The 15,278-nt window shown below is 32.4% G+C and overlaps 1 protein-coding gene across 1 annotated transcript in view; it reads left to right on the top strand.

The window, feature by feature from the left end:
- The window catches only part of LOC111680939 (glucose transporter type 1), a 59,247-nt gene extending 45,481 nt beyond the window's left edge, over window positions 1-13,766 (top strand). Inside the window, 2 exon segments of the mRNA XM_046951271.1 lie at window positions 3,104-3,207; window positions 10,374-13,766. Coding sequence (XP_046807227.1) covers window positions 3,104-3,207; window positions 10,374-13,393 — 3,124 coding nt within the window. The 3' untranslated portion in view covers window positions 13,394-13,766.
- Window positions 13,767-15,278: the final 1,512 nt, after the last annotated feature.

Below are 15,278 nucleotides of genomic sequence, written 5' to 3'. Positions count from 1 at the left end.
TCTAGTTCAGTTCTAGTTCAGTTCTAGTTCAGTTCTAGTTCAGTTCTAGTTCAGTTCTAGTTTAGTTCTAGTTCAGTTCTAGTTCTGTTCTAGTTCAGTTCTAGTTCAATACTACAACGGCTCTTGTATAGTTCAGTTTGAATTTTTTAATATTAATTAGGAATATGAACATTATTTAAAAAAAAAAACAAAAAAATTATCAGATTTAATACAGTACTATCTATTTTTATTAATTTGTAGTTCAATTACAAAATTTAATTTTTTCTAAAATTTCATTTAGTCGAAAGCACTTTCTTTAAATAATTTTTATTTCAAATATTATTTGAAAACTTATCCTAATTGAAGAATTTTTATAACCAATAACAACTTTTTATATAACTTAAAACTAACTTTAATTATAAAAAAATTGAAACCATTACCCAACAAACCTTTTTCGATCATAAACTAAAAAAAAACACAAGAAGGACATTCCGAGATAGTAGACTGTACGGGTAAGTTGCATGATGAACAAAATAGAAAAAAGTATATGAAAAAAGAAACCCTGCAATTTTACATTAAACCCCATCCCTTTATAAATATTTTTTATATACAAAGCAAATTTTAAAGTTGTTTCTGTTAAACACTTTTCTTTAACAAAGAATATTAAAACATAATAAAAAATAATAATGTTAGTAATAAATATTGTTTTATAAGTAGTTTTTTAAACAAACAAAATAAAATGTGTTCCTTTTTAATATGTTTATATCTATATATTTTCTTAAAACAAATACTTTCTTAAATGTTATATACAAAAAAATATTAATTACATAAATACCTGCTATAATTTTGTTTAAATATTTGTTAATTTTTTTACGACAAAACAAATTATCAAAACATAATAGTTTCTTGTTATGAATGCTTTGAATGCTACATAAACATTAAAAAATAAACAAATCTTTTATTCTAATCGTTTTGTATCATAAAATTAATTCAACAAAAATTTACTTTAATTATACAAAATCCAAGTATTTGAAAAAAAACTCAAAATTTTCCAAAAACAAATAAAATTTTTCATCATGTTTTCATGTCAAGCGTTTGTTCTTCATGCCTTAACCATTATTAGCTCTATCTCTTCATCATCCTTCGCCTACGTCATCGTCATTAACAACAACAATTACAACAATAACTAAATCTAAAAAACAACAATTAAAACAGACTTTATTTAATACACTTGATTTATGTCTTCAGTAATTTTTTATTTTTAAATTTATTTTTGTTGTTGCCTCTATCTTTCGAACAAGCCGAACTGAAAATTATATTAATATTTTTTGCTTATTAGCTTAACTCAGGATTTCATAGGATCAGTTTTAAACGCGTTCCAGTTTTCTATAGCTCAGCTCTCGTTTTGTTTTAGTTCTGATCTAGTTCTGTTCTAGTTCTGTTCTAGTTCTGTTCTAGTTCTGTTCTAGTTCTGTTCTAGTTCTGTTCTAGTTCTGTTCTAGTTCTGTTCTAGTTCTGTTCTAGTTCTGTTCTAGTTCTGTTCTAGTTCTGTTCTAGTTCTGTTCTAGTTCTGTTCTAGTTCTGTTCTAGTTCTGTTCTAGTTCTGTTCTAGTTCTGTTCTAGTTCTGTTCTAGTTCTGTTCTAGTTCTGTTCTAGTTCTGTTCTAGTTCTGTTCTAGTTCTGTTCTAGTTCTGTTCTAGTTCTGTTCTAGTTCTGTTCTAGTTCTGTTCTAGTTCTGTTCTAGTTCTGTTCTAGTTCTGTTTCTAGTTCTGTTCTAGTTCTGTTCTAGTTCTGTTCTAGTTCTGTTCTAGTTCTGTTCTAGTTCTGTTCTAGGTCTGTTCTAGTTCTGTTCTAGTTCTGTTCTAGTTCTGTTCTAGTTCTGTTCTAGTTCTGTTCTAGTTCTGTTCTAGTTCTGTTCTAGTTCTGTTCTAGTTCTGTTCTAGTTCTGTTCTAGTTCTGTTCAAGTTCTGTTCTAGTTCTGTTCTAGTTCTAGTTCTGTTCTAGTTCTGTTCTAGTTCTAGTTCTGTTCTAGTTCTGTTCTAGTTCTGTTCTAGTTCTGTTCTAGTTCTGTTTTAGTTCTGTTTTAGTTCTGTTCTAGTTCTGTTCTAGTTCTGTTCTAGTTCTGTTCTAGTTCTGTTCTAGTTCTGTTCTAGTTCTGTTCTAGTTCTGTTCTAGTTCTGTTCTAGTTCTTTTCTAGTTCTGTTCTAGTTCTGTTCTAATTCTGTTCTAGTTCTGTTCTAGTTCTGTTCTAGTTCTGTTGTAAATCTGAAGTAAATTGTTATACTTTTATTTTAACTTTATTTTGTTAATTAATTTGAATTTTATATTTTTAATTTCCTTTAATTAGCAATGAATCTGACACAAGTAAATCCACTGAAGATATTGAAATAACTCCACGTAATTCCATAGCAGAACAGTCCAAATCGCACAATTCTTAATTTATTTCTTTTACATTTTATTTTTTATTATTTCATTATATTTAAGTTATTGTTTCTTACATTTTTTATTGTAATAATTATCAAATTTTTATAATTTTTGTAAATTTTTTTTATGTTTAAATAAATAATTTTGAACTCTAAAATGAACTTCCAAGTGTTTTGTATAAAAATTGTTTTTAGTTTGATTGAAAAAATATTTGTTAATTCTATTCAAAAGTAAGTAAAATTATTTAGTATGAGAGATTTGATTAGGGTAAAGATAAAATATATTTGAAATTTACCAAAAATATTTAGAGATAAAGGAATTTTTTCGAAAATTGTCTCTTGATCGATACATTTTCGAATGGTATTTATTACAGTAAGACTAAATAATTTGTAATAATTCCAAATATATATTTTAAATAAATTTATTAGGGTTTTGTCTAAATTACTTGGGTTTCCGATAATTATGACATTTAATTTGGGTTTAAAGGAATTTCTGTTTAATTATTTTCATAAAATCAAATCTGTCTATATTTTTCTTAACCCTTTCCTCTACTAATATTTCTGGTAAATACTCAAATCTATTCTCTTAAGTTGTTAATGTTTTGCAAATAAAATTTATTAAAATATATTACAAAAACAAACAAAACAAAAAAAAATACCCATACAATTTAAAACATAATCGTAGAGTGTGCGAATTTCAGGAGTATGCTAAACTGCACAAATAGTTTGGAGCCACAAAGTATGAATTCGGGCATCGAACATGCCGCCCTTATGGTATCTGAGGAGAAGACCCAACATGATTCACGTAAGACAATATTTCTATTCATAACCATTTACCAAATAAAATCAAAAATATATTTAAAATCTCTATATAAATTTTTTTTGTTTTTGTGTAGTTAAACGAAATTTATGTTATCTTTTAATACTGAAATTATTGAAATAAAAAACAAATTAACAAATTACTAACACAAGTTTTTATCCAAAAACTAAATTGATACTTGTATGAAATAATAAAACACTTCTATTTTAGTTTACACATATTTTCTTATTTTTAACATTTTTTTTTATTTTCTGAATTGACATTTAACAACTTATTAAAGAACATTATTTATTTAATTTTTATAAAAGTAATAACAAACCAAATTGTCAACTAAATGTCAAACACACAAAACACAACTTAACATGTCAATGTCATCATTCATTAATCATTTAACAAACTAATTAAATCTATCAATCATCTAGTCATTATTAAGCATTTTGTTGTTTACTTAGTTTAAATTGTTTGTAATTATTTTTAGTTTCAAGATGAAATGCATTAAAAGGTTTAAAAATTTATATTGAATTTTAAAAATTGCTACAGAAAATCTTTAGATCTAGTTCAGTTCTAGTAGAGTTCTAGTTCAGTTCTAGTTCAGTTCTAGTTCAGTTCTAGTTCAGTTCTAGTTCAGTTCTAGTTCAGTTCTAATTCAGTTCTAGTTCAGTTCTAGTTCAGTTCTTGTTCAGTTCTAGTTCAGTTCTAGTTCAGTTCTAGTTCAGTTCTAGTTCAGTTCTAGTTCAGTTCTAGTTCAGTTCTAGTTCAGTTCTAGTTCAGTTCTAGTTCAGTTCTAGTTCAGTTCTAGTTCAGTTCTAGTTCAGTTCTAGTTCAGTTCTAGTTCAGTTCTAGTTCAGTTCTAGTTCAGTTCTAGTTCAGTTCTAGTTCAGTTCTAGTTCAGCTCTAGTTCAGCTCTAGTTCAGTTCTAGTTCAGTTCTAGTTCAGTTCTAGTTCAGTTCTAGTTCAGTTCTAGTTCAGTTCTAGTTCAGTTCTAGTTCAGTTCTAGTTCAGTTCTAGTTCAGTTCTAGTTCAGTTCTAGTTCAGTTCTAGTTCAGTTCTAGTTCAGTTCTAGTTCAGTTCTAGTTCAGTTCTAGTTCAGTTCTAGTTCAGTTCTAGTTCAGTTCTAGTTCAGTTCTAGTTCAGTTCTAGTTCAGTTCTAGTTCAGTTCTAGTTCAGTTCTAGTTCAGTTCTAGTTCAGTTCTAGTTTAGTTCTAGTTCAGTCCTAGTTCAGTTCTAGTTCAGTTCTAGTTCAGTTCTAGTTCAGTTCTAGTTCAGTTCTAGTTCAGTTCTAGTTCAGTTCTAGTTCAGTTCTAGTTCAGTTCTAGTTCAGTTCTAGTTCAGTTCTAGTTCAGTTCTAGTTCAGTTCTAGTTCAGTTCTAGTTCAGGTCTAGTTCAGTTCTAGTTCAGTCCTAGTTCAGTTCTAGTTCAGTTCTAGTTCAGTTCTAGTTCAGTTCTAGTTCAGTTCTAGTCCAGTTCTAGTTCAGTTCTAGTTCAGTTCTAGTTCAGTTCTAGTTCAGTTCTAGTTCAGTTCTAGTTCAGTTCTAGTTCAGTTCTAGTTCAGTTCTAGTTCAGTTCTAGTTCAGTTCTAGTTCAGTTCTAGTTCAGTTCTAGTTCAGTTCTAGTACAGTTCTAGTTCAGTTCTAGTTCAGTTCTAGTTCAGTTCTAGTTCAGTTCTAGTTCAGTTCTAGTTCAGTTCTAGTTCAGTTCTAGTTCAGTTCTAGTTCAGTTCTAGTTCAGTTCTACTTCAGTTCTACTTCAGTTCTAGTTCAGTTCTAGTTCAGTTCTAGTTCAGTTCTAGTTCAGTTCTAGTTCAGTTCTAGTTCAGTTCTAGTTCAGTTCTAGTTCAGTTCTAGTTCAGTTTTAGTTCAATTCTAGTTCAGTTCTAGTTCAGTTCTAGTTCAGTTCTAGTTCAGTTCTAGTTCAGTTCTAGTTCAGTTCTAGTTCAGTTCTAGTTCAGTTCTAGTTCAGTTCTAGTTCAGTTCTAGTTCAGTTCTAGTTCAGTTCTAGTTCAGTTCTAGTTCAGTTCTAGTTCAGTTCTAGTTCAGTTCTAGTTCAGTTCTAGTTCACTTCTAGTTCAGTTCTAGTTCAGTTCTAGTTCAGTTCTACTTCTAATTCGGTAGCTAACTTTTTAAAAATTGCCTAAGCCTTAAACCTTTTATTCCTTTAAGTTTATTTTTAATTTCGTAACGTTAGCAATTTAGTTGCTTTAGAATATTTAAAATGAAATAATTTATTTAAAATATTGTAAATGAAATATGTTTGTGCTCGTTAATTGTGTATGTTATTAGTTGTGATTGTTTAGATTTCAAAATCATTAATATTTAGAAAAAAAAAATTTTTTTGAAACCAACTAATTTAATTAAAGTTAAATATTTTGGTGAGTTGTTAATAAAATATTTAAATACTGTTTGATACATAAGGGACTCTGTAACATTTTTCAGCAGACTTAGTCTATTGTGGTCTTATTAGCAACACATCTTAAATAAAAACTTTAAATAGATTAAATTATTACATTGTAATATAATTTTAATTTTTTACAGATTTTTAATTAATTTAATTTTCCTTGATTTTCTTTTTCATACTCTAATAAATAATTGAATATGTTTCTTTGGCATTTATTATTTGCGGTAAATAATTTTAAAACATTTGAAAAAAAACTCTCCCCAAATAAATCAAACATCTTTACTAAACATCGTTAAAATTGGATTTTTCTCAACTCATTAAACCAAAAAAAATCTCAATAATACACTGAAACAAAACATATCAACTTGAATTGGCCAAAAACAAATCTATTTTTGTTTCTGAAACCCCTTTGTATTATAATTTGATTATGAATAAAAAAACAACTAAAGTATTTGGTACAACTTCATTTTCATTAACGGTTGAAGGCATGGGTCCATATCCGTTAAGCGATAGCACAAATCTATTGGGTCCAACAACAAGTTTAGCTGGCAGCTCAACTTGTTACACCAATTATGGTACGAATGCGTACAGTACGCCAAATCCAATGCGCAAGTGTTACTACGATTCATATTATGATCGTGATAATTTTCGACGTCATTCGGCTCATGGAAGAATGTGTAGGTGTCATCAGGTATCCCCTATAACGTCTGTTAAATGTTCACTTTGTCAAAAACACCAAACAAAAAACAACAACAAGAAAAATCACTTAAATTGTTATTAACTTATTTACATAATATATTTATTTTATTTTGGTATTTGTACAGTTTTAATGGAGTAAAACAATCAATGTTGAAAAACAGAACTGTTTAAATGAAAATCAAAAACAAAATAAAATTGTTGTAATTTTTAATTCACTTTTTTGTTTCATGATATTTTTATAAAACAGCACTTCATTTATGTTCACCTAAAAGCTTAAATTTTTAAACTGAAATTTTAGCAGCAGCAGTCTATTCATATTATCACGCTTAATTTCCCAAAATCGTTCACTTCCGCTTGTATCAAGATTAAAAAAAATCGATCATAACTTAGCAGAAAATTAACCCTGCAATTCTTAATAAAATGAAAAAATAAATTCGATATTAAATATCCGTCTCGAAAACAATTAAAGAACAAAGTACAGTTTTTTTATAACAAGAATCTACAAGACATTAAAAAAAATGGCCAATTTTTATGAGTTGGGACGAGTCTAGCTAATTAAGCTCTAAACATTGCAATACCCAACTTGTTCAAGATCCGTGGGTTATCGATTCGACCATTAATTTATTTACACACTAAGTGTTTCTTTAATTTGTCTACAGTTCAATTCTATTTCAGATATAGGTTAGTTGTAGTTCAGTTCTAGATCAACACAAGTTCAATTCTTCTTCTAATTCAATTGAAGTTTTGTTCTTCTTCAGTCGATTTAAGTTCTAGTTCAGTTCTAGTTCATTCTAGTTCAGTTTTAGTTCAGTTCTAGTTCAGTTCTAGTTCAGTTCTAGTTCAGTTCTAGTTCAGTTCTAGTTCAGTTCTAGTTCAGTTCTAGTTCAGTTCTAGTTCAGTTCTAGTTCAGTTCTAGTTCAGTTCTAGTTCAGTTCTAGTTCAGTTCTAGTTCAGTTCTAGTTCAGTTCTAGTTCAGTTCTAGTTCAGTTCTAGTTCAGTTCTAGTTCAGTTCTAGTTCAGTTCTAGTTCAGTTCTAGTTCACTTCTACTTCAGTTCTATTTCTAGTTCAGTTCTAGTTCAGTTTTAGTTCAGTTCTAGTTCAGTTCTAGTTCAGCTCTAGTTCTAGTTCAGTTCTAGTTCAGTTCTAGTTCAGTTCTAGTTCAGTTCTAGTTCAGTTCTAGTTCAGTTCTAGTTCAGTTCTAGTTCAGTTCTAGTTCAGTTCTAGTTCAGTTCTAGTTCAGTTCTAGTTCAGTTCTAGTTCAGTTCTAGTTCAGTTCTAGTTCAGTTCTAGTTCAGTTCTAGTTCAGTTCTAGTTCAGTTCTAGTTCAGTTCTAGTTCAGTTCTAGTTCAGTTCTAGTTCAGTTCTAGTTCAGTTCTAGTTCAGTTCTAGTTCAGTTCTAGTTCAGTTCTAGTTCAGTTCTAGTTCAGTTCTAGTTCAGTTCTAGTTCAGTTCTAGTTCAGTTCTAGTTCAGTTCTAGTTCAGTTCTAGTTCAGTTCTAGTTCAGTTCTAGTTCAGTTCTAGTTCAGTTCTAGTTCAGTTCTAGTTCAGTTCTAGTTCAGTTCTAGTTCAGTTCTAGTTCAGTTCTAGTTCAGTTCTAGTTCAGTTCTAGTTCAGTTCTAGTTCAGTTCTAGTTCAGTTCTAGTTCAGTTCTAGTTCAGTTCTAGTTCAGTTCTAGTTCAGTTCTAGTTCAGTTCTAGTTCAGTTCTAGTTCAGTTCTAGTTCAGTTCTAGTTCAGTTCTAGTTCAGTTCTAGTTCAGTTCTAGTTCAGTTCTAGTTCAGTTCTAGTTCAGTTCTAGTTCAGTTCTAGTTCAGTTCTAGTTCAGTTCTAGTTCAGTTCTAGTTCAGTTCTAGTTCAGTTCTAGTTCAGTTCTAGTTCAGTTCTAGTTCAGTTTCTAGTTCAGTTCTAGTTCAGTTCTAGTTCAGTTCTAGTTCAGTTCTAGTTCAGTTCTAGTTCAGTTCTAGTTCAGTACTAGTTCAGTTCTAGTTCAGTTCTAGTTCAGTTCTAGTTCAGTTCTAGTTCAGTTCTAGTTCAGTTCTAGTTCAGTTCTAGTTCTGTTCTATTTCAGTTCTAGTTCAGTTCTAGTTCAGTTCTAGTTCAGTTCTAGTTCAGTTCTAGTTCAGTTCTAGTTCAGTTCTAGTTCAGTTCTAGTTCAGTTCTAGTTCAGTTCTAGTTCAGTTCTAGTTCAGTTCTAGTTCAGTTCTAGTTCAGTTCTAGTTCAGTTCTAGTTCAGTTCTAGTTCAGTTCTAGTTCAGTTCTAGTTCAGTTCTAGTTCAGTTCTAGTTCAGTTCTAGTTCAGTTCTAGTTCAGTTCTAGTTCAGTTCTAGTTCAGTTCTAGTTCAGTTCTAGTTCAGTTCTAGTTCAGTTCTAGTTCAGTTCTAGTTCAGTTCTAGTTCAGTTCTAGTTCAGTTCTAGTTCAGTTCTAGTTCAGTTCTAGTTCAGTTCTAGTTCAGTTCTAGTTCAGTTCTAGTTCAGTTCTAGTTCAGTTCTAGTTCAGTTCTAGTTCAGTTCTAGTTCAGTTCTAGTTCAGTTCTAGTTCAGTTCTAGTTCAGTTCTAGTTCAGTTCTAGTTCAGTTCTAGTTCAGTTCTAGTTCAGTTCTAGTTCAGTTCTAGTTCAGTTCTAGTTCAGTTCTAGTTCAGTTCTAGTTCAGTTCTAGTTCAGTTCTAGTTCAGTTCTAGTTCAGTTCTAGTTCAGTTCTAGTTCAGTTCTAGTTCAGTTCTAGTTCAGTTCTAGTTCAGTTCTAGTTCAGTTCTAGTTCAGTTCTAGTTCAGTTCTAGTTCAGTTCTAGTTCAGTTCTAGTTCAGTTCTAGTTCAGTTCTAGTTCAGTTCTAGTTCAGTTCTAGTTCAGTTCTAGTTCAGTTCTAGTTCAGTTCTAGTTCAGTTCTAGTTCAGTTCTAGTTCAGTTCTAGTTCAGTTCTAGTTCAGTTCTAGTTCTAGTTCAGTTCTAGTTCAGTTCTAGTTCAGTTCTAGTTCAGTTCTAGTTCTAGTTCAGTTCTAGTTCAGTTCTAGTTCTAGTTCAGTTCTAGTTCAGTTCTAGTTCAGTTCTAGTTCAGTTCTAGTTCAGTTCTAGTTCAGTTCTGGTTCAGTTCTAGTTCAGTTCTAGTTCAGTTCTAGTTCAGTTCTAGTTCAGTTCTAGTTCAGTTCTAGTTCAGTTCTAGTTCAGTTCTAGTTCAGTTCTAGTTCAGTTCTAGTTCAGTTCTAGTTCAGTTCTAGTTCAGTTCTAGTTCAGTTCTAGTTCAGTTCTAGTTCAGTTCTAGTTCAGTTCTAGTTCAGTTCTAGTTCAGTTCTAGTTCAGTTCTAGTTCAGTTCTAGTTCAGTTCTAGTTCAGTTCTAGTTCAGTTCTAGTTCAGTTCTAGTTCAGTTCTAGTTCAGTTCTAGTTCAGTTCTAGTTCAGTTCTAGTTCAGTTCTAGTTCAGTTCTAGTTCAGTTCTAGTTCAGTTCTAGTGCAGTTCTAGTTCAGTTCTAGTTCAGTTCTAGTTCAGTTCAAGTTCAGTTCTAGTTCAGTTCTAGTTCAGTTCTAGTTCAGTTCTAGTTCAGTTCTAGTTCAGTTCTACTACATATCTGCTCATCTTATCTGAGATTTCGGTAAAATGAGACCCGCCACTATAACAATTAACTTTAATATAAACTACACTATAGCACCGGCAAACATAAAAAATCCAATACTTAAACACATATTTCACCATTACTAACTCATAGAATACCGCTAAAGAAGCGCAAAAATGCCAATTCATAATAAGTACTTTTAAAAGAGCTACATTTAATTTAAAATAATTATTTTATTTAAGAAAAAAACATTGAAAACATTAATAAAAAAATATAACACTAAAAACAGCATGTCTTAGGAAAGCATGAATGAACAAAATTGGCAAGTATATATGTATATAATTTTGAATTTATAAACTTAAAAGCATGTTCACTTAAAAAGCTTTGAAAATCCCTCCCCTCATTTAAGAAAAGCACGCTTTTGTTAACCCGAGAAAGCCCTTAAATGATATTCCTTTCAAACATCTAAAAATCAAAATAAACTGAAGACATTTTAAATTTAATTTAAACAGCTGCATCCGAGCGTTGTTTAGGAGACGGCCGAAATACACACCAGGGCCGGAGCGCTGCCTCTGTGCCCCATCACCTTCGTCAGCAAGCACATGCCTACCAGAACAGCGGGCCTTGACTGAGGAACGACTCACTTCCTGAAACTGCCAGTGTACATTCAACGAGCGCTGAACAGTCACAACAACAACTACAGCAGCAACAACCACAAACTCCGAAACTACAAAAACAACACTCACATGAACACCAGCAACAACAAGTACAGCAGCAGGAGCATCAACATCATCATCACGTACAGTGTAGCTATGAAAAGGATATTGTATGTGATGATAATCAAATGCACCAGCACCAGCAGCCGCCACATCTGACACAATCACAGCAAAAACACAACGAGCACTGGCAAACGAACACCAACACAACAGCTACCACTTGCACCGCTGAATATTCACTGCCGTTTAATCAACAAGATCAACAGCAACAACCACCACCACCTCCACAGCATTATCGCCATCAGCATATGCCACGCAAACACAGTCATAGTCCACATCCTAGTCGTCATACATCTCCTCACAGTCGTCATACTTCACCTCATAGTAGACACACATCACCACACAGTCGTCATACTTCACCTCATAGTCGTCACACTTCCCCACACAGTCGCCATACTTCACCTCACAGTCGGCATACTTCTCCGCACAGTCGTCATACATCTCCTCATGGACATGGTCACAGCCATGGTCATGGCCACTCCCACTCTTCACCCCATCAATCTCATCATCATGTGCATGATCAACACCAAAATGGCACCGATAGTGTAGAGCCTTTTATACGCAATAGTGCACCAAGAGCTTCAGTTCGCAGTACTTCGTCCCATATTGCTCACGCTCATTCACATGCTCACTCGCACCATCATCGTCGGCGAAAACGTAGCGACAACACTCTTCTGCATCATCAAACCAATGGATCACGTGCAGCAGACGAGTTGGAAGGGGGAATGGAGAGACAAACGAATGGTCATCTGCACCAGGGTCAATCCTCAGGTCATACTTGCACTCGTCGTCATCGCTCAGTTACTGATGTTTCGCAATCATCGCTTAACAATTGCAATGATCCGTTATGTACTGAAAGGGAAATTCAAGAGATATTTGTGCAAAAATCTACGGCCTGCTGTTCTAATTCCCGCACAGAATTGGCTCAATATTTTGCTGAAGATTTGTATGGCACTTCATCTAGGCGACCTTCTTCATGTTGCACATCTTCGGATTACTGTTATCAAACTGATTCTACGAGTCTGTATGGGTCGCGTTCCTCACTGAGCCGCAACAACTCGGTAAAATCGGCCTCCGTTACTATGCGCAAGAAGAAATTACAACAAAGACACCAGAGTTACAGTTCGATTTCGTTAAGAGCTTTGAATGCCTCGCGACCCAACAGCCAAATGGGCTCGCTGACTTCAGTTTTTGATCGTGCTAAACAATATGCAGCCAATGGCGGTGACAGCAAGTCTCATGATTCTCCTTCAAAGGTAACTATAGAAAGACACACATCCAAAGATGCTTTAAGTAATGATCTACCTGAATATGCTTGTTCCCCTTCTCCGATAAGATGGAGTTTTCTGGCTGATGGTAAGACCAGCACCAACAACGATAGTGCAGACGAATTAAGACCTCAGCACACAAAAGGAACGAAAACTATAGATGACCGAACACAACACAGACCTGAAGTTAGGCAACACAAGAGAGAAAGAGAAAGACAAAGAGTTGTCGAGACTGAAAAGCAGCCAGTTAAAAGCCACAGATCACAAAGCAGACATCATTTTAAATCTAGATCTTCTTCCGACGATCGACCCTCTACATCGCGCAAATGCTGTGAAAGTCCTTGTAAATATGAAGAGTCTACTATGGTGCAATTCCATCAAGATGCCGAAACATTTAACAATTGTTGCAGCAACTACATACAGTGCAACACTTACTTAGATCAAGATCTACAAATCACTAGCGAAGACATACACCAGTATCTTTCGAAAGGTCAACAGGATACGGGCAATATTTTGAACAACACCAAAACCTATCCCTTCCAGCCGAGCAATGCCCTGGAGTTCCAATATAAAAACAATTTTGCCAATAACAACACTGCCACTAACACATTGTCCTCGGTGGAGGGGACAGAAAGTATGCGCAGCTATGACAGTCGTTTTAGACGTAACTCCAGCAAAGAAACAAACCTCAATCAAAATCCTTCCACTTCAGAAGGATGTGCCGGTGCCTGTGCCATGTCATCGTGTAGTTCTACCCCCTTGTCGCCGGCTAATATTAATTTGTCGTCTAGCACTAACAATATCAATATAGTGTTTAGTTCCTGCATGGAACGTAATGCCAACGAGGTGAAATTTATAAATACAACTTCACGCAATGCCTCGGGAGCGGCGGTGGTGTCTACTGAAGCTCATCATGCGGGTTATTTGCCCTATACTTATCCTTCCTATGATTACACTAATATGGCAGCTAATTCACAATTTAATAAACCACTGGGTATAGATGAAATACCGCCAGATATGATGAATAGAGTTGACGACATGATGACCAACACCACCTCTTCGAGTCAACATTCATCATCACTACATTCCCCGGAGCCGGTGGAACGTCAACAGCAAGGCATGTCATTTGAATCGTTCGATGCTTCTTCGGGTCACAATTTACTGTCCTCACAGAGGGGTAGTGGCCAGTATACGCCCACACCACTCTCACCACTATCGCCAGCCTCGCCGGCCAATTCATCGAATTATTCAGCTTCCATTAATCCATCTACGTCTTCGTATATGCATTTACAACATGAGCAGCAACAGCAGCATCATAATCCCCACTACGATTATCCGCCAGGCATACAAAGAGCCCATACTCACTATCACTCACATCATGGTCATTACGGTCATCATCATTTGAGAGAGAGCTTTAAATTAACAAATGCTTTTAAGAAAGTACGCAAAAGAGCACGCAAATACACAGATTTCTTACGCAAAAAATAAAGCTTTTTTCAATTTAAGCTTTTCTAGACATATAACAAAAAAAGTTAGATAAAGTATTTCAAGAGAGTTTTAAGTATAAAGCTTTAAGCTTAACTTTAATTGAGTTTGTTGACATTTCATTTAAATTTTTTTTCTATTAGATTCCCCTCAATTTTCACCCTATTTCGGGCATAAATATGTGGTCATACATCTCAATAGGAAAACTAAAAGTTTGGATAGAGGAGATCATTCTTAAAGTAAGAAATTTTGTACGGACAACTCTTGCTTTATGTTACCTCTCTACCACAAACTTTCAAGCGCTCTCTCACTTACTCTTCGGAGCATTTAAAGGAAATTTCACCAATGGTGTGCCCATCTTCATTTAAATGAATAAAATATAACAATAAAACTTGGATGTACTTGCACTTTAGATAAATTTTTTTGATATAATTAAGCAATCAAATTAATAATGTTTAACGAATAGAACTAAAGAAAAAACACAAAACTAAAGCAATAAATCATGAAAACATTTAGGAGAAACTACAAAAAAAAAACTTTTAAAAATTTTAACTTTTAAAAGAATTATTTAGCAAAAAAAAAAGAAAGCAAAAATAAATTATGTAAGACACTGCCAAAAATTAAAGTGGGAAAAATTTAAATTCCTCCAACATTAAGTAAACTGGCAAATGCTTTAAGGTGGCCACAGAAGGCTCGTTTTAAGCGTAAACCAACAAATGCTGTGTGTGCGTGTGTTGGCTATGACAACAGAAATACACTGAAAAAAAACTGAAATAAAAATTATGAAACATTTTAAACAACGACATCATAGAAATGAACAAAAAATAATATAAATAAATACTATCAGACAAAAATCTCCCCTAACCCCCCAAAAAACCAAAAAAAAAAACAAAGAATGACAAAAAGTAGTTTTAGCTTAAACAAAATACACTCAAAAAAAGTACTTAGTTAAATACCAACAAACAAATAGTTAATTGTTTATAAAAAGATTAAAACAAAAACAAAAGTATAGAATACAAACAAAGAAAACAAAAACGATAAATCAAATCCCTTAAAAAATCAAATGCACTTTATAACATTTATTGAAAAAGAAAACAAAAAAAAAACATATAATCCCCATTTAAAATAAAAAAACCTAACATTTTACGTTGTACGTAAATTAAGCATTAATTTTAATTAAACCAAAATAACAACAAATTAGTTAAATCAAAACCAAAAAAGACAAAAAAAAAATAAAGTTCATTTTGGAACAGTAACCAAACAAAAAATACCCGTAATTAACAAACACTTTTTCTTATTCAAAAACCAAAAAAACAAACAAAAAATATTTTTTATTTCTAAGTTACGTAATATTATAATTAACATAAAAAATAATTGTTATGAAAATATTAAATTTGTAAAAAATATTAAAATTAATATAAAATAATATAAAAATTTAAAAGTAGTGAAGACTTATAGTATTTATTGTATGTAATTATAATGTAATTTATAATTAAATAAAATTAATAAATAATTATAATAAATTATTTCATAGAAGTAAAGTAAAGAGCATTATGTAATATTCTCATTATTTGGTTTCGGTTTTTTTCTTCTAGTTTTATTTATATTTTCTAAATATCAAACACAACAATTACTGCCAAAAAGAAAAAAATCTATTTTTTTTTAATGTTATGAAAAATTAATTTAAAAGGTCATCCTGTTTCTAAAAGATTTATTATCATTGGTCACTCTAAAAATATTTAATGAACGAATGAAAGGTCTTAGATTCCAAAACAATAGCTCAGTTCTAGTTCAGTTCTAGTTCAGTTCTAGTTCAGTTCTAGTTCAGTTCTAGTTCAGTTCTAGTTCAGTTCTAGTTCAGTTCTAGTTCAGTGCTAGTTCAGTTCTA

Source organism: Lucilia cuprina, chromosome 5 (genome assembly GCF_022045245.1).
Source record: "Lucilia cuprina isolate Lc7/37 chromosome 5, ASM2204524v1, whole genome shotgun sequence".
Taxonomy (NCBI): domain Eukaryota; kingdom Metazoa; phylum Arthropoda; class Insecta; order Diptera; family Calliphoridae; genus Lucilia; species Lucilia cuprina.
Note: the sequence above shows the minus strand (reverse complement) of the source record. Positions and strands in the feature narration are given on the sequence as shown.